The sequence below is a fragment of the Macaca thibetana genome, chromosome 13 (assembly GCF_024542745.1).
Source record: "Macaca thibetana thibetana isolate TM-01 chromosome 13, ASM2454274v1, whole genome shotgun sequence".
Lineage (NCBI taxonomy): Eukaryota > Metazoa > Chordata > Mammalia > Primates > Cercopithecidae > Macaca > Macaca thibetana.
This window is the reverse complement of record NC_065590.1, coordinates 87,004,599-87,025,653: the sequence shown is the minus strand read 5'-3', so window position 1 is coordinate 87,025,653 and position 21,055 is coordinate 87,004,599. Positions and strand designations below refer to the sequence as shown.

Sequence of the window (21,055 nt, the reverse complement as noted above, 5' to 3'; positions counted from 1 at the left end):
AAATTTTAAAACTGTAATAAACTACCAGCATTTAATAAGAATAAACCATCTAATAAGCACACAAAGATAACTGCTTTAAAATACCAAAAATTTAAGATGGCAAAATATTTACCTCCACAAACATTAATATTATGTAGTGAATGAAGATGAGCTAATAATTAGTGAATAATATATTGACCCAAATAACCTTACTAAAACAAAAATTACAGTAATCAATTCCTAGAGCCAGGGAAAAAGGAAATGTATTACATATGAGTTAAGAATAGGCTGCTTGTAATGAGTTAAACATTGGTGAGTGTTAAAAAGATTTGCAGGATACTTTTTTCCCTACAAAATTAAACCAGTAGTCCAATACTTTATTCCTGTCCTTCCTATACTACATGCTATTATTGCTTATTTTAATGTTAAACACACTCATATACCTCTTCCACTTAGCAGAGTATGCTCATCGTAAAAAAAAACTTACCTGATGAACCAAATCCACTGAGGGCTGAGCCTATAGCAGCACCCAAAGAGTTACCACTTCCAAAGCCAAGAGATGTACTTCCAGGTTGACCAGGTCCATGAGAAAATAAAGAACTACTCTGGGAGCTATTAGTCAAAGAACTGCTTCCATAAAATGAATTAGATTGCAGATTAGTGCTTGGCTGCTGTTGCTGCTGCTGCTGCGGTGGCTGAGTGCCAATTGGCCGAAACAGACCATTTGTGCTGCCTGTAAGGCTACTTGCAGTTCCTCCAGCTGCTGCTGCCGCTGCTGTAAAATAAATTTCAGATACTTCTTTAAACCAGCCAGGAAATTATTCTGTATTTAAAAAACGAGATCTCAACACCAGAAAAATATTATCCTAAAAATGTCAGTTACACTTACCAGCTTGTGCTGCTGCTGAACTAATTAAAACAGGTGTTGGAGCCATTAACCGAACTGGAGTTCCAAGGCCAGTCCTTGCTCCAGGGCCAACCACTAAGGCACCAGTCTGATCATAATAGGCAGTTGGAGCTAATACTTGATAGCCTAAATAAAATAAATGTTCACTAATGAAAGCACTTATTACAAAAACATGCATATATTTTTCCCCCTGCATTTGTATTTTTCAACTAGAAAACACAGCTATTTGTATTATTACTATAAAATCCTCAGTTAGTATAGGCAACGCAACACATTTGACAAGGTCTTACTAAATATATGAAAAAGTAATAGACTGTCATTAAACACTTTTTCTCTAAATTTTACTTAGGGGCCACAAAGTGAAGAGGTATTTTCCTTAATATAGAAACTACAGGCTATGAAAGAAGGGCTGATATTAGAAAAAAATACCACCATTTAGTCCTTCGAAGAGGAAAGATTAAAAAAACTGGAAATAGCAAGGTAGAACACTTTATGAAATGTTTACTATGCAATTTCGTTGAAGTTCAAAACCAAGTGCCTTATTACCAGCATTCCCTTAGATTTTCATTTATAACCATCTCTTTAAAAACTTAAGCCAAACATTCTATTTGTGAAGATTCTCAAGCTAGAGTTTAATTAAAAATCACACAGGCTTTAGTTTTACTGTAGCCTTAAGCACAAGGTAGGTAAATCTGCAATCTTCACAACTAGTGGAGAATAAAGTTAACTTTTTAGCAGACTTTCTCAATGGAGATTCCCTGTTGAACCAAAAACACAGAAAATGATTTAAGTAAGTATTTTGTTAATTCTCCTCAGGATGATATATAACAAGCATCACTCTGGAATCATAGGAGAGAAGTTAACTATATACACTGTGGACACTTTAGAATAATAAGAATAAGGCTTTATTCTTTTCTGGAACTCAGCTGAGAAAGGTTGCCTCATAAAGCAACAAAAACTGAGGCCCAATAACCTTACAACTATCAGCAAAAAATGTACTAGCAACTGTTTTTTCCCTTAAAGAGTGCTGTCTTGCTCTGTTGTCTAGGCTGGAGCATAGTGGCATAATCATAGCTCACTGCTGCCTCGAACTCCTGGGCTTACATGATCCTGCTGCCTCAGCATCCTAAGTGGCTGGGACTACAGGTACACGCCACCAGGCCTGGCTAATTTCTTATTTTCTATAGAAATAGGGCCTCACTATGTTGCCTAGCCTAGTCTTTAATTCCTGGGCCACCGATCCTCCCGCCTCAGCCTCCCAACTGTGTCTGGCCCTTTAAGAAGTTTTTAAAAACACACACTATATTGAAATACATTCCAACATCAATTTTAGTCTTATTTTGTTAACACTATGCAGAAATCAGAGTTATAGTAAAATTAGTGATAATGCAGCATGAGCATTTTATTGCCTTTAAACACAGTAGGCTAAATTCAGCTCAAATATAATAAACAACGCTCAGATAAACACTTTACCTATAAGACTGAAACTTGCACATGCATATGTTGTTTTCAGTAAATACAGTAATTCTGACCAAGAATAAGCATTAGCACGCTGCTAATAAAACATCCACATTACTAGTAAATTTCAAGATGTATATACCAGTCAATAGTCTTAACTAGTATTTGTGGTCTAGTCCTAAATCCAAGGCACACAAAAAATATTCTTGTTCAAAAACACTGTCATTTACTTAACATCTGATTTTGAATGAAAAATAAAAGTAAATCCATTTGGACATCTGGCTATAAACACTCTACTGACAAATCGAACAGCACTTAACTGCTACTTAACTAAATTTTGCATATATAAATTCCCAGAGACAAAATAACCCACAGTCAACTCATCTCTGAAGGCCTGTTCATTTACCTTCTAAATCTTTCTCAAATCTATCCATTCTTGTGATGATTACTTTCCTGTCCAACCAGATTATATGGTCTGCCCTTGCTCTTTTGTTCCGTGTCTATAACACATCCCCCACAGAGACTGTGGTCTGAGATTGATATTAAAAGATATCAATCCACACTCTTGCTCCAAACCTTCCAAAGGGTTTGAAATGAAAAGCAAAACTCTGAATATGGCCCACAACGTGATCTGGTTGGTTCCTGGCTGTCTTTCTAGTTTTACCTGGTATCCAAGTACCTATTTTATGTTTTGGGAAAAATGGGGGTTCAAACTCCTCAGAGGCACCATGCTTCCCCTCAGCACAGGGGTTTGGTGCATTCTGTTCCTTTGTCACAGAATATTTTTTCCCACTCTCATTCTGTACTTAGCTTAATTTTTCATTAATTCATCAATTTGACAAATATTTATCAAGTGGCTACCACATGCCAGGCCCTATTCTAGGTACTGGGATAAAGCAGGGAAAAATAAGGAAAAATATCCTTAAAGGGGATTATTTTCTGCTTCAAGTGAGATAAATGAAAAATAAGTAAAAAGGTACGTTAGACAGTTTTACATATTAAAAGGAGAGAAAAATCAGACAGGGAAAGTGGAGACAAGTTATTGGGCAGTGACAATCGTGTTAATAATTCGAAGCTGAGGGTCCTGAAGAATCTCCATAACAAGATGACATACGAGGAAAAATCTAAACTGAGAGAACTAGTGAAGCAGATATCTACAGGAAGACATTTCCAAATAGAAGGAACAGAAAGTAAGCCAGTACGACTGGAAGAGAGACAGAGGGAAGAGTAAGACAGGCAACAAGGGGCCAGATCCTTACAGGTCACTGCAATAACTTGAGCTTTTACTTTGACTTCAGGCAGGAAACCATTAGTTTTTAGGAGAGGAGTGAATTACTTTGATGTTTCTTACTTCATTTACTTCAGTTACTGAAGTAACATGGTATGTTTGGATAACTTCAGTTACTTCATTTACTTCAGTTACTGCATAGAGAGAGGACTCCACAGGGGAGAAAAAAGGGACAAGAAGATATGTGAGAACCCAGATGGAAAGCTAATCCAGAGAAGTAATTAGGACCAAGTCAAAATAGAAGTGATGGTAGAAAGGTAGTTGAATTTGGAGAGCCCTCAAGATTTGCTGAGATTAGACGTGGAATGTGAGGAAAAAAGGCATCAAGGATTCCCATTATTTTTTGGCCTAAGAATTATAAGAACAGAGTTTCTATTTATGATAAAGATGGACATCATAATTTATCCAGTTTACATTTTCTAATTTACTATCATGAGATTGTTCCTAATAGCTAATGACCGTTTAATTTTCCTATTATTGGTTATTTATGCCTTCTCTGTTTTGATGAGTCTCTGAGGTTATCAACTTTATTGTCTTTTCAAAGAGGTGGTTAACTTCACTGTCTTTTCAAAGTAATTTCTGGGATAATTATTTTGTTTGTTCTCTATCTCATTCACATCAGCTCCAATTTTTATTATATACTTCCTTCTACATTCTTTGGTTTCATTCTCTTTTTTTTTCTTTTTAGTTTCTGGATAAATGCTTATCTCATTCATTTCCAGCCTAATCTAATGTAATCATTAAAACCTATATATTCTCTTATGTTCTGTTTTTGTTCTAATCTACAAGTTTAAATATGTAGCATTTTCACAATAATTCCATTCAAAAGCTGCTAATTTCCATTGAATTATTGTTTTATCTATGGCCATACCACCCTGATCATGCCTGATCTCATCTGAATTATCTTTTTGCTACTGAGAAAGTCTGTGACTAAGGTTAGGTGAATGTATCAAGAGTAGGAAAAGGAAAAAAAAAAGACGTAGGGAAGAGTGATATAGAAAGACAAGACATGGGGAACTGAAAAACAAAAACTAAAAAACATGGTCCTCATACTCAAGAATTATGCAATCTAGCAGAGAAGGAAACACACTCCTTATTTCTAAAATGCCATCAACTTTAACATATGACATAGATCTAACAACTTCCCTTCAGAGTAGCAAAACTCTCTAACTTTAAGACATTTCCCATCTACAATCACATTAAAGTAAGTGTTGTAGAATGGTGAAAATAAACCACAAATAGCTAAATGAAATGCAAGGCATACAGAAGTACTAAAGAAAGGTGCGAGTAATACGCCAAAGAGAGCAGACAAGGGAATAATTATCAATGAATGAGCACCGGGAAAGACTGAGGAAAGCTTCATGAAAGGGACCATATTAAGATGAGAAGGAAAGTTAATCATAAAATGTCTATGGGCTGAAATTTTAAAAAGCAAACACTATATACACCAATTTTGTTTAAAATTTATAAAGGGGTATTTTAAGCTAGAAAAAAAAAAAGGAACATGAGCTAGGACTAGAGGCATAGAAGTGCATGATATGTTTGGATAACAGTATATGGTCTAGTGCATTAAAGCACAGGACTATAAAGGAATTCGAGACATTTGGTAGGCCTATAATCTCAGCATTTTGGGAGGCCAAGGCAGGAAAATTGCTTGAGGCCAGGAGTTCAAGACCAGTCTGGCAACACAGACACTGCCTCTATAAAAATAAAAATGACCATGAGGCAGAATGGTAGAGAATTGGTAAGTCATCGGATGTGGAGGCATAGAAGAAAACCAATAGTTACAGATAACTTTGAGGTTGAAGCTAAGAGTTTCTAGTTCTAAAGAATAGTAGAGTTAAGTGAAACAAGGTAAACAGTAGACAGGAACATTTGGAAATGTGAGTTCATTTTCTGACATTTTCAATTTGAAGAGTGCCTGCAACATAAAAGTAGAAATGTTTGGTACAAGGACAGACATGTATGTATTAGGTGTTCAGAAAAGAATTCAACATGCAAATGTAAACTCACAGGGTTGACAGTTGAAAGGATTAATGAAAATATACTCTCCTAAGGAATAAGCGTAAAGGATCTCCATTTTTCCTATCTGAAACCAAAATTCAAAGAGGAAAATAACTTGCGCATGGTTACACAATAGCTATGTGGTGGAAATACAGCAAATCTAACTCTGAAGAAGGTAGCCATTAAGTCAGACTGTCTTTTATATTTAAGGATATATATAGAGGAAGCAGAGACTAATAAAAAAGCAATGAGAGGTGAAAAGGCTACCAGTGAAATACCACTCAGCAGAAAGGAGTTACAAAGAGTTGGACAGAGTCAACAGGGTGAACTGCAACAAACTGAGCATAAAAAGATACAGAGGAAATTATAGTTTGTAACTGTCTCTAACTTATATTAGAGACACTACAAAGGAATTATGGAGGCAGAATTTAAAAGAGGTATGGGGTAGAGTATAAATTTTGACTAATAGTCCATGAGAGAAGCAGAGTAGAGATAAAGCTTTTTAGGACTGAACAGGCAGAACAGCACAGTGGGTTGAAACGAAGGACTGGGAGGGGGAAAGACTTAAGATTCAAGATAGAAAAACAATAGCACACAAGATAAAGCAGAAGAGTTAAGAACAGGACAGTAACTAGGGATCTGATAAAGTACTGAAGAAAGCTAGAAAGAAGAGTTAAAGTATGAGCCCTGAAGGAACATCGATTTTCTCAAGTGAGCCCTTTTTAGTATACACATTAGCTTTATAACTATGTAACTATTTGGATATGGAAAACGAGAATTATTTCATTGTCACAGTCTGGGCAGAATGAAGTAAAGAAGGCATCAAAGAAAGTTTTAGTGTGAAGGGATCATGTGAACAGCCCAAAAGTCACCGAAACATACAAATACAAATTCTAGTAAGGCCCTTCTTATGAGAGTGGTTTTTACATTTATATTTCTAAAAAGGGTAGGGCTGCGTGCAATGGCTCAGGCCTGTAATCCCAGCGTTTGGGAGGCCAAGGTGGGCAGATCACAAGGTCAGGAGTTCAAGACCATCCTGGCCAATATGGTGAAACCCTATGCCTACTAAAAATACAAAAATTAATTGGGCTGGTGGCAAGTGCCTGTAATCCCAGCTACTTGGGACGCTGAGGTTGCAGTGAGCCAAGACTGTGCCACTGCACTCCAGCCTGGTGACAGAGAAGCCCCTTCTCTACTAAAATTACGAAGTTGGGCATGGTGGCACGCACCTATGAAGTCCCACCTACTCAGGAGGCTGAGGAAGAGGAATCGCTTGAACCCGGGAGGCAGAGGTTGCAGTAAGCCAAGACTGCATGCACCACAGCACTCCAGCCTGGGTGACAGAGCGAGACTCTGTCTCAAGAAAAAAAAAAAAAAAAAAAAAAAAAAAAAAAAAATTACCTATTTTTATCATCACTCAAAAGATATAATCAACTGTTTTTAGACAAATATAGAACAAAAAGTTGCTTTTTTCTAGAATTACTAACAGAATTCACTGTTGAACAGCAGCAAAAGAGAGGAAAAAAGAGCTTTCTCAAAGAAGGGAAAGAAGAAATATGAATATAAAACTAAATTGTAAGATTGAAATAACAAAATTAAGAGCAAAATACTTTGATTTTATTTGCTCAGTGGCTCATGCCTGTAATCCCAGCACTTTGGGAGCCCAAGGCAGGTGGATCACTTGAGGTTAGGAGTTTCAGACCAGCCTGGCCAACAAAGTGAAACCCTGTCTCGACAAAAAAATACAAAATTTAGCCAGACATGGTGGTGTGTCCCTGTAATCCCAGCTACTCGGGAGGCTGAGGCACAAGAATTGCTTGAACCTGGGAGGCGGATGTTGCACTGAGCTGAGATTGTGCCACTGCACTCCAGCCTGGGTGACAGAGTGAGACTCCATCTTAATAAAAAAAAAAAAAAGAAGAAGAAATAAAACTATGAGCTGAATATAAAGAGCAAAGGTATTTATAAGAAATGAGTAATAGGGCCAGCATCAAGAGCCTAGGAGGATCAATGGGTTATAGGACACAGCAAATACATGCAGGCCAGAGGCACTCTCTTAATTCCAGGTTCCACAGAGAAACTAGTTAAGCAGGAAAAATTGTTGTACTCCATAACTCCTCTCCCCGTTCTACATATAGCTGAAACCTAAGAAGAACCTAAAATAGTCTTAGTGGCCCTCAAAAACTCCCAGCTCACTTCTTTTCAGCCCAACATCCATGTGCCTAAAACAACTTCAGCTTTACAGTCCACTTCTCAAAAGTCTGCTTTTGCCAAGGTCTCTAATCTACAATGACTCCATGACAGTAGAGTCCAGGAAGCAAAAATATATGGCTGGCGTATAAAAAATAAAATAATGAGAATGCCACCCACTGTACTATCATTTCTACTTCAGGGACAGCATGATGAAAATCTTCTCTTTATCCCGTGAACCACACAAGATGATAAATTCAGTTCTTAGAATTCCAGAGAGGAATAAATGTAACTGAAATAGAAATCCTTCAAATAACATACCAAATATTTACAAGTACTTAATATGTAAAAGAAACCCTCAATCATGCAAGTCATTTTTTCCAATACACTGAACATATTTCTTAAATGATCTGAATAGAAAAGTAAACTGCATTACGATTAAATGGAAATTGGAACTCAAATATTATTAATAAGTAACCCACTGATATAGGGACAACCACTGATATACCAAACGTGAAAAAAAGCATACTTAAATCTTCAGAAAAGAATGGCAAGTTATGCCTTATCTGTTGATATTCAAATATAGCTTTAAAGTTTAAAAACAAGTGCTGCATTTTTTTTCCTAGAAAACAACCTTCCTTCCTCCATTATTATTAGTGATCGTTTCACAAAAAAAGTACTTTGTTGCCCTTTCCCAAAAGTTGTACAGTAGCAATAGGTAGAAATTTTATACTGTAATTTTTTTATACTAGGCTTTCATAGACACATTATCGACATTGTTGCTATTAAGTTATAAATAATAGCTTTAAATGCTATAAATGGGCTAAACAAAATTAAACAGGGTTCAAAGTAAAAAACATTAGCTGCAAACTCTTCTGGTATTAACAACTATTCTTACAAGGCAGGAGTGGCAAATAGGTTCTGTCTTGCATACCAACTCTCAACAACTGTTTTACTTCTTGAAGCTATATACTAAAAATTCTGGGTTAGGTTTAGATAGATGTTATAAAAAATGGCTGCATTGAGAATTCTGATACATATTTGCCATTCCTGTCATTGACTCTCACAATCAATACTGATTTCAATTATTAGCATCTGAGTTCTAAATATTTCGTTATAGGTTGGCAAGATTTTAAATACAGTTTGATTTTTTTTCACTCTTCAGTGTGAGTACCTACACTTAACATTTTAAATCTATTCAAATTTCCACAAATGACCAATTGTATACCTGGCATGCCAGTAGCAAGACCCTGACCAAAAGCCAAAGTTGGATTTGCTGCTGCAGCTGCCGCAAGTGATTCTGCTTGCTGCCCTTGCTGACCCTGATTGGGAGTAAGAGGACGCTGACCTGCTCCAGCACGGAGAACCTACAAAGGTAAAATGATTTTCTTAAAATCAATATAAAATAATGGATAAGTAAATTTATCTTGGACAACTGTGTATTTATTACAAACAGCATTTGGATATTCTTTAAACATTTACATGCAAGGAAATGTAGATTTAGCATGAAAAATCACAAAATACATTAACATCAAAAGCAATCACTAGCTCTTAACAGCTAGAACAATCTATAAAGCAACATGGGAGGTTACAGAAAATCTTTGGTTAATAACTATTTCTAATATTCGTGTTAACAAGGTAGTTTTTTTAAAAAAATAAATAATGAGCTTTTATTATTCTCAACAACAGAGAAGACTCCAGACTGTCTTCCACCTGAACTGAATCCACACTGTGGAGGGCACAAGCTGTGGCTGGGCCTGGAAGACACGCCTCAGAGATTCCCTCAGTCCTGCCACCTTGTGGAAGATTTTTCAAAAGAATGAATGGTAAACTCATGTGACCAGCAGGGAAGACAACATGGAAGAAACTTTCCTGCCTAAAATCAGCCTCCATCCAGAGCTAGCACATGGAAGGAGACACTCCTCCTGGGGTCACATCTTCACCAGAAGGCGGGTGGGAGCTCACTGCTGTGAGCCACATATCCTCCTCTCTCGGCCTCTCTATGCTGGTACTTTATCTGACTGCATCTTCCTCTGTTCCTTGGCTACAGTGTTTAATTCTTGAGAAGAGAATGTTGAACAAGTCAAGTCCTTGTCACCCTTAGTCAGAACTCTCATTTGACTTGGAAGATTTGTGCTTCCATTTTTTCTTCTCCTTCTTCCTTTTCTTAAGCTTTTCTTTCCTCTTCTTATGCTTTTCTTTCCTCTTCTTTTTCTTGTGTTTCTCTTTATTTCAGAGGAACTGGAGCTGCTCCCATCTTCATCTGAGGTAGAATCCTCCAGTAACTGTTTTAACTGCTGTATCCTTACATCCTTTTCATGTCTTTTATTGCCTCGTATGATGCCATACATGGGATCTCCATGTGCTGCTCTGAACTGTTCTAACTTTTGGTTGCCTTTGATTAAAAAAGGGCATTCTTTGTCGCCGTTTGGTGACCATACCATTTGCAACGCCAACCCAAGCATCCTTTAATCTTGTTGCTTTAGGAATGAATTTTCCATCATCAAGAAATTTTGAAGCAATCCAAAGAAAAGTAACTTCTTAACTTTGATTTCTTTCCCCAGTGGCATCCAAAGTCCCAAAGTCCTTTAGTTGGTGTGTGAGCCAGAAATTCCCTGTCATGTTCATTGCCTGGTACATCTGGTATGCAGTCTCCTGGCTTAGTCTCATCTTCCTTGATAAGCCCAGGAGGAGGTTTTTTTCATAAAAGGACTCCAAGTGCATGAGCTGCGTTGTGCCGCTTTTGCTCCCGGCGCCACTGTCCCGCAACTTGCCCAGGAGGTGGCCAAAATCCTGGCCTCGGCCACTTGATCCCCGCCTCCCCACGGCTGGCCCCACGTCAGTGCACCAAGCCCCCAGAGCTCAGTGCTGTAAGACCTGTTGCTAACAGTCGGTAGTTTTTTTTTTTTTTTTTTTTAAAAGATTTGTTTGGGAGTAGGAAGAATGGCAAAATCTTAAAGACTTTAAAATTAGATTTCTTTTTTTTATCCTTTGTTTTGAGACGAAGTCTCGCTCTGTCACATAGGCTGGAGTGCAATGGCATGATCTCAGCTCACTGCAACCTCTACCTCCTGGATTCAAGTGATTTTCCCACCTCAGCCTCTCCAGTAGCTGGGACACGCCACCACACCTGGCTAAGTTTTTGTATTTTTAGTAGAGATGGGGTTTCACCATTTTGGCCAGGCTGGTCTCAAACTCCTGACCTCTGCACCCGGCCTAAAATTAGATTTTATTAAAATTATTTTCTAGGCTGGGCACGGTGGCTCACATCCGTAATCCCAGCACTCTGGGAGGCCAAGGCGGGTGGATCACCTGAGCTCAGGAGTTCAAGACCAGCCTGACCAACATGGAGAAACCCCGTCTCTACTAAAAACACAAAATTAGCCAGGCATGATGGCAAGCACCTGTAATCCCAACTACCTGGGAGGCTGAGGCAGGAGAATTGCTTGAACCCAGGAGGCGGAGGTTGTGGTGAACTGAGATCACTCCATTGCACTCCAGCCTGGGCGACAAGAGCGAAACTCCATCTCAAAAAAAAAAAAAAAAATTTTTTTCTAAGGCTGAAAACGGAAATACGAAAAGATTTGGCAAATAAAGTATGAATTTGTTATGAGACTGCTGTAGACCAAATCAAGTTTTCAGGATTCAGAAGCCTTAATAAGAGTAAAAGCAGCTTTTAAACATAATATTTTAAAAAGAACACAAGATTGTATGAAAACAAGGTGGAAACTTAGTCTGGTCAAGGTTCGCTATTCTGGAATACATAGCTGTTGTAGCAATCATATACAAGCATGATAAACTTAATCATTAATTTTACACTACTCAGGACAAGAGGGAGTCATTTTAAGTCCCTCTCTGTAAGAATCAAACACATGTGTGTATATTTTAAGCTAATGTGACATTACGTTTGTCCAGAGATACAGATTAAAAAATAAGTTATTAAACAATGAAGTGATATGATGTCCAAGGACTGAGCCAAAAACAGCTTCAACAGAGCATCTTATTCAGAATCAAAATATATTAGCTGAGGGCGGTGGCTCATGCCTGTAATCCCAGCACTTTGGAAGGCTGAGGTGGGTTGATTACTTGAGGCCGGGAGTTCAAGATCAGCCTGGCCAAATGGTGATACCCCATCTCTAATAAAAATAGAAGAAATTAGCTGGGTGTGGTGGTGCACACCTGTAATCTCAGCTACTTGGGAGACTGAGGTATGAGAGTCGCTTGAGCCCGAGGTGGAAGTTGCAGTGAACCGAGATCATGCCACTACACTCCAGCCTAGGTGACAGAGTAAGACTGTCAAAAAAATAAATAAATAAAAATAAATACATAAATAAATAAATAACATATATTAAAGGAAATTCAGAATAAAGTTTAACTGCCAAGTAATACCATGGTGCTTCTTTGGTATAAATATAATGAATGTGACAGCCAGAATCCTGATATATAGTGTTTTTAGATTTATCAAGTTAGTTCTTTTGAAAAAGGCTGAAATTTTAAAGATATAAACATCTTTATTTTTCTAGAAATTAAAGCTAACCTTTAGTCAAAATATATTATCATTTCTTGCTTAAAAATATAAAATACCTACTAATCTCTTTTTACTGGTCAGAAACACGTTAACATTTAAAATTGTAATTTAAATACCTGGAAAAATATGGAAGAATAATTATTTTGATGGGAACATATTAACATACTAATAAGTGAGGAAAAGAAATTTAGAAACTGCTAGATTTCAAGATCGCAAAATAACAGAAACACAGAAACTGAATACAGCCAAATCTTTTAAATTCATAAAATAGTGACTAGGAAAAAAAAAAATCCCACGCATAAATACTTGTGTATCAACTATATGCCAGGTGTCATGTTACACAGTGAGGAAACATAAGTCGAAAAACACAAATCTTAAACATTAGGGGCTCAAAGAATTTCAAAGAATACTTGGTATTACTTTACAGAAGGAAGGCCTACCTGTTGCTGTCCAGGCTGAGCTTGTGATGCTGCTTGCTGATTGGCTGTGTTATTTGCCGCAGCTGCAGCTTGCTGCTGAAATAAGTTGGCTGGATACACCCCCCATGGAACGCCGTAATACTGAGGTGGAACCACTGCTGGACCTGAACCCCACACCCGACCCCCGAAAAAAAAGTTACTAGATTTTACAGAGACATGAGGTTAGTTACCTATGAGACATGAAGTTAGTTACCTATCATTAGATTATAAAAGGGGGCAGAAAGAAGACCTAGAGAAGAACACGTCTTTATAATAAAAAACAAAGTATTGATGGGTGACAGCAATGGTCTTAAAAGGAAAAGATAAGAATCCAACCTCAAGGCTACCAATAAACTGACAGGACACTTAACCATCTATCCAACATTTAACAAATGCCAATTTTTGGGTCTGACACTACACAGATAAGATATTCAGAGAACACAGTTTCCATAAAACTAAGATTTTTTAAATGCTCAATTCATTACTTCTCTCAGAATTTTGACTACTGAGATGGATTACAAAATAATTTTTAAATATTTTACTTTCCAATCTATAACACAAAACTGAGGAATATTCTGGTACCAAGCATGCTACAATGGTAACTGAATTGAAAACCTTAAAATTTAAAATATTTTTCATATTTCGCAGTTAGTCACAATTCTCACAGAACAATTGCAAATTATAAGAAAACAAATGAGACGTCAGCATTTATGTGGTTAGGAAAATGAAACCGAGTCAAGACAAGAAAGCACTAGATAATACAAGCACAAAGAAAAACAGAAGGCAAACTAGGAAAATAAGAATAAATTGTTCCTGCTCTAGTCTACTTTATTCAAGATAATATTTGATTCCTGGAGAGTAAATAGTTTATGTACAAAAAGCTTCACCATTAAAATAATGAATAAAATGTCATGATTCCTGACTTACATAACAAACATGTCCTAAAATGTTATCAGTGGAATTTTAGGACATCTTTATTTGTATTAATATATTTTTAAAAGTCAAACTCTCGGTTTCACGTTGCATTCAAAGGGGAAAAAAGCCCAGTATATTTGACTGAATCACTAAAATAAAAAGTTTTTATTTCTATAGATAGCCAGGTAAGCTGAACCTGAAATGAGGACTATTAAAACACTGCATAGACTTTACAAAAAAAGGATACATTGTACAAATAAAATAAAGATACACTGTAAAATAATAAAAGGGTACACTGTAAAAATAAAACAATGAAAAGGATACATTTTAAAAATAAAATAAAAAGGATACATTGTAAAAATGAAAGGATACATTGCAAAAAAATAAAAGTTTTGTAAACTCTATTAATGACATCTACCTAGAAACTCATCCAACCTAGCCAGAAGCCTGAATTTATTAACATGCTGAAATTATAATATTTTGGATACATTGGGACAAATTAAAGAGTATTATTGAACATAATTTTATTGTTTTTTACTTTTATAATGTGGCTACTACAAAATCTTAAACTACATTTTCTGGCTCACATTGTATTTCTATTGGACAATGCTGGTCCTAGAAAACCTAAGTCCAAAATACATAGAATACTTATACACAAACTAAATGACCTCTTAAAGTTACTTCTATCAGACCCACAGTTAGGTGGTTCTCTGTATTATACCAACACTTTACGTACTAACATCCAGTTAAATGGCACCAGAAAAGCTCACATCCTTATAGAATCACATCCAAGTCCACACCAAAAGCTAATGAATGACAGTTTAGTTTCATTCTGGTAGCTCAGATATCAAGTATAAATCTGAAATTTCTTCCCCATTTTTAAAAACAAGATCTTGACTTTAAAAGTAAGTCTCCTAGGAAAAGACTGACTGTCAGAAGTGAATTTCAAACTGATTAGTGACAATATTTCAGTGAAGATATCGCTCAAAGCCAAAAAAAAAACCAAACAACAACAACAACAACAAAACAACAACCAGCGACAGCCTCAAGTTTTGAAGTCAGCCTATTAGCAGACTCATTCCAATAAACAAAATTCTAAGGCAGACATCAACCTATTCTTGCCTGTATAATCAATATAAACAATGCCTCAAGACTAACTCATTTCTGTCTTTGTAGCCACCTCCACCTAAAACGAACTCTTCCCAACAACCCCAACTAAGATCAGCCAATTGCTTTGTTCAAATAAGACTGTGTCTGATCAGCACACAACTTTTCCTTACTTATACAGACAATAAATACAGCTTTTTTGTTGTTGTTTTTGTTTTTAGACAGTCTCACTCTGTCGCCCAGGCTGGGCGCTTTGGCATCCCAAAGAGCTAGGATTACAGGTGTGAGCCACTGCATCTGGACAGCTTTGGCTTTTATTTCAGATTCTGAGTGATAGTCTCAGGCTGGGCAGTTTTTAGTCAGTTCTTTCTAACTTGATCCAAACGTTTTGTCCCCTAGCTTGTTTGTACATTTTAGCACTGCTCGAGAAATTCCAGACACATATTTTCTCAAAATTACCATATCTGTTTAGCTTACTCTATTCTATCCCTGACCTATATATGCAGGACACCTACCTTTATTTTATTTTCTGAGAAGTAATTTTACTTTGCATTGTCTCTGTGGGTAATGGGGTTGGTTATTTATGGAGATTCATGGTTGACAATAGATTTCTAAAACTATAAAGCTGAAATGTAAGCCAATTACGTATAGGAGGAAAAGTTATTGCGTAAGCGTTTCCCTGAAGCATTACAATTGAAAAATAATACTAACTTCCTGGAAACTTTAGTTCATTCTGGATAATGTTTCAGTTTTTCTCAGAAATTTCAAATTGCCCAAATAGATAAAAATAAAGCTTACACCCAAAACTAAATACATTGAAAAGTAGCCATAATAAAGATAAACGAACAGTATGTTACCTGCTAATGTAGCTGCTGCAGCCAATCCTGCTGCAGTATACGGATCGGTTCCTGGAGGAGCAGCACTAATAATGTATGGATTTGGCACAAATGCAGCTGGAGCAAGGCCTGCTGAGAATACACCAGCTATATTTTAAAAGGGGAGAAATAATAAACAACAATGTGAAGTATGATTTTTTTCATTAGATAAAAACATTTCTACTCTGAATCTGGTGTGGAATGGGGGCGGGGAGTAGAGTGGGCATAATGGTTACATTTTCACTAAGTGACCTTGGGCATGTACCACTAATTCTAAAGTTTTCATTTAAGAAACAGCTGTTTTATACAATTGCTATGAGAATTAAATGTAATACCAATTATGACATAACTGTACTGTCTCTAGGGGTATGTTATAGAAAATAAAAATATAAATTCAAAAATAAAAAGTAAATGACTGCACAGTACTAGCACGAGACTGGCACAAAACAAATGTGAGAGCTAGAACTGCTACTGGTAAATAGTAGCTTTTCACTCAATCTTATAAAGTCACATTATGAGGTAGGGGTTCAGTGAGGCAGGAATATACAATCTGCCCTCACAAAGCATTCCATCTGGTGAGAAAAACAGGTATATTAGCAAACAGAATATAGCATATTAAGTGCTCTGGGCACAGAGAGGAGGAACATCTAATAAACTTTGGAAGGGGCGAGTAAAATGAATGAAGTATAGTGTAAGATAAAATAAAACTGGAGCTATAACCATCATGAAGACCAATGAAGAGCTTCCTGGCTCATGCTAAGTAGTTTGGACTTTACCCTACAGTCAATAGGGAAACAAGAAAGAGCTGAAAGGCCAGTTACACTCACTTTTGAGTGTAACATATGTTCACCATATGAATTTAGTAAAGGCTGAAAAAGATCTAAAAATATACATTTGCAGTACTCATTCAAGAGAGAAGAAACTCTCAGATGTTGAGGAATTACTGTGTAGGTCTTTCAACCATAGCTACTGGAAAAAATTACTTCACGAGATCCTGTCTCAAAAATAAATAAAAAATAATAGGCCAAGTGTGGTGGCTCGTCATGCTTGTAATTCCAGAGCTTTGGGAGGCCAAGGCGGGTGGAACAACTGAGGTCAGGAGTTCAAGACCAGCCTGGCCAACATGGTGAAACCCCGTCTCTACTAAAAATACAAAAAAATTAGCCGGGAGTGGTGGCGGACGCCTGTAATCCCAGCTACTCAGGAGGCTGAGGCAGCAGAATCACTTGAACCCGGGAGGCAGAGGTTGCAGTGAGACGAGATCACACTACTGTACTCCAGTCTGGGCAAGAGGGTGAGACTCCATCTCAAAAAAATAAAATAATAATAATAATAAATAATGATAATAGCAATATTTTTAAAAAGTATTCAAAAGGAAAATATATCTTACTAGGCCTTAAAATCAAAATTCAGGCTCCTGAAGCGGGGCACGCCCAGGGAGGGCATGGAAGCTCCGCACCCCTTCCTCCATACCTCGCCATACCCAGCAGCTCTGTACACCTGTATCCTTTACATTATCTTTCGTAATAAACCAGTAAAAGTAAGTGTACTGTGAGGCACTCCAGCAAATCAAACCCAAAGAGGGGTTTGTGGGAACTCCAACTTGAAGCCAGTCGGTCAGACGTTCTGGAGGCCCAGACTTGCGACTAGTGTTGTGTTGGGGGTGGAAAGCAGTCTTGGAGACTGAGGCCTCAACTTCTGGGATCTGACACTGTCTCTGGGTAGACAGCGTTGGAACTGTATTAGAGGACACCCAGCTGGTGTCTCCTGTTTGGTGTGTGGAGAAAACCACCCACACATGGGTCACAGAAGTAAGTCTATGTTGTCACGGCTTGAGAGTAGAGGAAAAACAAGGTTTTAGGCCAGGCATGGTGGCTCACACCTGTGATCCCAGGACTTTGGGAGGCCGAGGTAGGCGGATCACTTGAGGCCAGGAGTTCAAGACCGGCCTGGCCAACAGTGAAACCCTGTCTCTATTAAAAATATAAAAATTAGCTGGGTGTGGTAGTGCATGCCTGTAATCCCAGCTACTCAGGAAGCTGAGGCATGAGAATTGCTTGAATCCAGGAAGTGGAGGTTGCAGTGAGCCAAGATCATACCACTGCACTCCAGCCGGGCCAACAGTGTAAGACTCTGTCTCCTAAATAAATAACAACAACATAGTTTTAGAGTTTTCCCTACACAAAATCATTTTCTATAGCCTATTTAATTAAAAAAAATACAAGCCTCAACACTGATTTCATGTCTAGGCACAACACAGTCATTTAAGAAACCTGCTTTTATCTATGAAAAGAGTCAAACTCGGTGAATTATTTGAAGAGATTTATTCTGAGCCAAATATGAGGGTTCTAGGTACATTTTAAAATTTTCTGGTTGACAAATTGGTTGAGTTTATCTAAAGACCTGGGATCAACAGAAAGGAAATACTTGGGTTGCGATAAGAGGTTGTGGAACCAAAATTTTATCATTCAGATGAATCCTCCAGGTAGCAGGCTTCAGAGAGAATAGACTCTGTTCCTTATCAGACTTAAGGTCTGCGTTGACATTAATGCTGGAGAGGTATAATGAAGCATGTCCAACTCCCACTTCCCATCATAGCCTGAACCAGTCTTTCAGGTTAAATTTTTTTTTTTTCCCCCCCGAGACGGGGAGTTTTGCTCTTGTTGCCCAGGTTGGAGTGCAGTAGCATGATCTTGGCTCACCGCAACCTCTGCCTCCCAGGTTCCAGTGATTCTCCTGCCTCAGCCTCCCAAGTAGCTGGGATTACAGGCATGTGCCACCACACCTGGCTAATTTTGTATTTTTAGTAGAGACGGGGTTTCTCCATGTTGGTCAGGCTGGTGGCGAACTCCTGACCTCAGATGATCTGCCTGCCTCGGCCTCCCAAAGTGCTGGGATTACAGGCGTGAACCATTGCACCCACCCTCAAGTTAAATTTTAAGAGCACCCTGGCCAAGGAAGAAGTCCATTCAGATGGTTGCTGCGGGCTTTAGAATTGTATTTTGGTTTATACTTCTTATGAAGAAAATATGAGTTAAACTATGAGTTCAATAAAATCCTTTCATTTTAAAGTCATGTGTTGAGTTCTATTTTTAACTATGCCTAGGTCAAAAAGGTTGCAAGATTCCACTCAGGTTCGTGAAAATAAATCTCCCCAAAATCACCAAGCCAAAAAGAAAAGTTAAGCTGGGAACTGCATTGGGCAAATCCTGCCTCCCATTCTATTCCTAAATAAGATAGCTATAAAGATTGAAAGAGAGAAAAAAAAGCTACATATCTGCCTCACAGTTTGCCCGCAAGAAAATTCCTCATGGACAAAGGACAGGCAGAGCTCAAGGTCATCCCTCTGCTTACATGAGAAAAAAAGCATATCTGATTTCTTCACTAAGCCAGACTAACGCGTGATTATTCCTGTAAATTGTGCATTCAGTGAAAAACTCATCAGAAACTCAAAAGAATGCAATCATTTGTCTCTTATTTACCTATGCCTTGGTAGCCTCCACCCAGCTTCCAGTTGTTCCATATTTCCGGACCAAACCAATGTACATCTTAGGCATACTGACTGGTATCTCATGTCTCCCTAAAATGTGTAAAACTAAGTTGTGCCCCAACCACCTTGGGCACATGTTGTCAGGACCTCCTGAGGCTGTGACATGGGTATGTTCTTAAACTTGGCAAAATAAACTTTCTAAATTGATTGAGACCTGTCTCGGATATCTTTTGGTTTGCAGCTTCATCTATCATGAATTATCTTTAGCACAAAAGTAGAAAACAATGTATTAGGATTCCTGTTCTACTTATACCACTAAAAAATCTAAAAGTCAGGATAATTTAGTATTCTATAGTTTTATGATAAAAAGATTGTTATTAAAAATTCAAATACTGGAAGACATAAAGAGGAAACTGAAAATCCTCATGTAACCTTTCCTGATATGTATACATACTTTTAAATGCTTACATACTCATACATTTTGTACTCTAATCTATAACAGTACTTTAATATACTTTTTCACCTACTAATTAATCATAAATCTGTCTATAGATGCATACCTAGCTCATCTTTTTTTTTTTTTTTGAGACAAGGTCTTGCTCTGTCATCCAGGCTTGGAGTGCAGTGGCATAATCATCGCTAATTTCAGCCTTCACCTCCCAGGCTCAAGTGATCCTCCCACCTCAGTCTCCTAAGTAGCTGGGACCACAGGTACGCACTACCATACCTGGCTAATTTTTTTAGAGACAGGGTTTCACCATATTGCCCAAGCTGGTCTCAAACTCCTGGGCTCAAGCGATCTACCCTCCTTGACCTCCCCACAATATTGGGATTACAGGCATGAGCCACTGTGCCCAGCCACTCATTCTTTTTAATGGCTACATATTATGTACTCTTCTGTATAGAAGGAACACGATATTATCAGTCTACTACCTTTACATATTTAGATGGTTCATAATCTTTCGCTATAAATAATGCTATTATCCCTTTAGATACACAGGTGTGTACATTACTATATCCTTACAAAAATTTACTTCAATGAACAAAAACAAATTCTCTTTTTTAAGACATGATGTCTCACTATGTTGCAGAGTTCATGCTGGTCTCGAACTCCTAGGCTCAACTGATGTTCCCGCCTCAACCTCCAGTAGCGGAGAATAAAAGCAGGTGCCACCACATCTGACTTTTCTGTTTTTGTCATATAAATTATTGATCCACTTTTCTAGATTATTTTCCAGGAAAACTGTAGCAGTTTAGATTCCAAAAGTATGAGTGCCACTTACACTCCTGCCAAAACAGAACATTATCAAACATTTTGAAGACTCGCCAACCTAATAGGTAAATTAAAAATTAAATCTTTTATGCTTTTGTTTTTCTCATTAAAAATTTCAATCCATTAGGAATGAGACCCAATAACCCCCACAAGCTATTTTCCAAATAATCATTCTTTTGGCATTGATTTGAAATTCATCTCACCACTCTACCCTAAACAAGCAAGCATGCACATACAGATCTATTTCAAAGTAATCTTGTTCAATGATCTACTCATATATTTTGAGTCCAGTACCATACTATTTTAATAGTCATAAGTAATAATTGTTTTTAAAAATTCAAACTGTGCTCCAAAAAGTTAAAGAAAGCAGTGATTAATGAAAATTCAAAGTAATCTTGTTCAATGATCTACTCATATATTTTGAGTCCAATATCACACTATTTTAATCGTCATTAGTAATAATTGTTTTAAAAAACTGAAACTGCGCTCCAAAAAGTTAAAGCAGTGACTAATGAAAATTCCTGAGTTTGCAGGATGGCAGATATGAAAAGAATGAATTTGTAGAAAGAAATGCAGAAACTCT

The 21,055-nt window shown here is 37.4% G+C and overlaps 1 protein-coding gene across 13 annotated transcripts in view; it reads right to left on the bottom strand.

The window, feature by feature from the left end:
* The window catches only part of PUM2 (pumilio RNA binding family member 2), a 106,695-nt gene that overhangs the window by 35,647 nt on the left and 49,993 nt on the right, over positions 1 to 21,055 (bottom strand). For all 13 annotated transcript variants that reach the window (XM_050754172.1, XM_050754180.1, XM_050754168.1 and 10 more), the window contains exons 8-12: positions 15,692 to 15,817; positions 12,795 to 12,937; positions 9,055 to 9,193; positions 869 to 1,012; positions 467 to 754 (exon numbers count right to left, since the gene is read on the bottom strand). In XM_050754172.1, the coding sequence (XP_050610129.1) occupies positions 467 to 754; positions 869 to 1,012; positions 9,055 to 9,193; positions 12,795 to 12,937; positions 15,692 to 15,817 (840 nt within the window). The remainder of the gene's footprint in view (positions 1 to 466; positions 755 to 868; positions 1,013 to 9,054; positions 9,194 to 12,794; positions 12,938 to 15,691; positions 15,818 to 21,055) is intronic.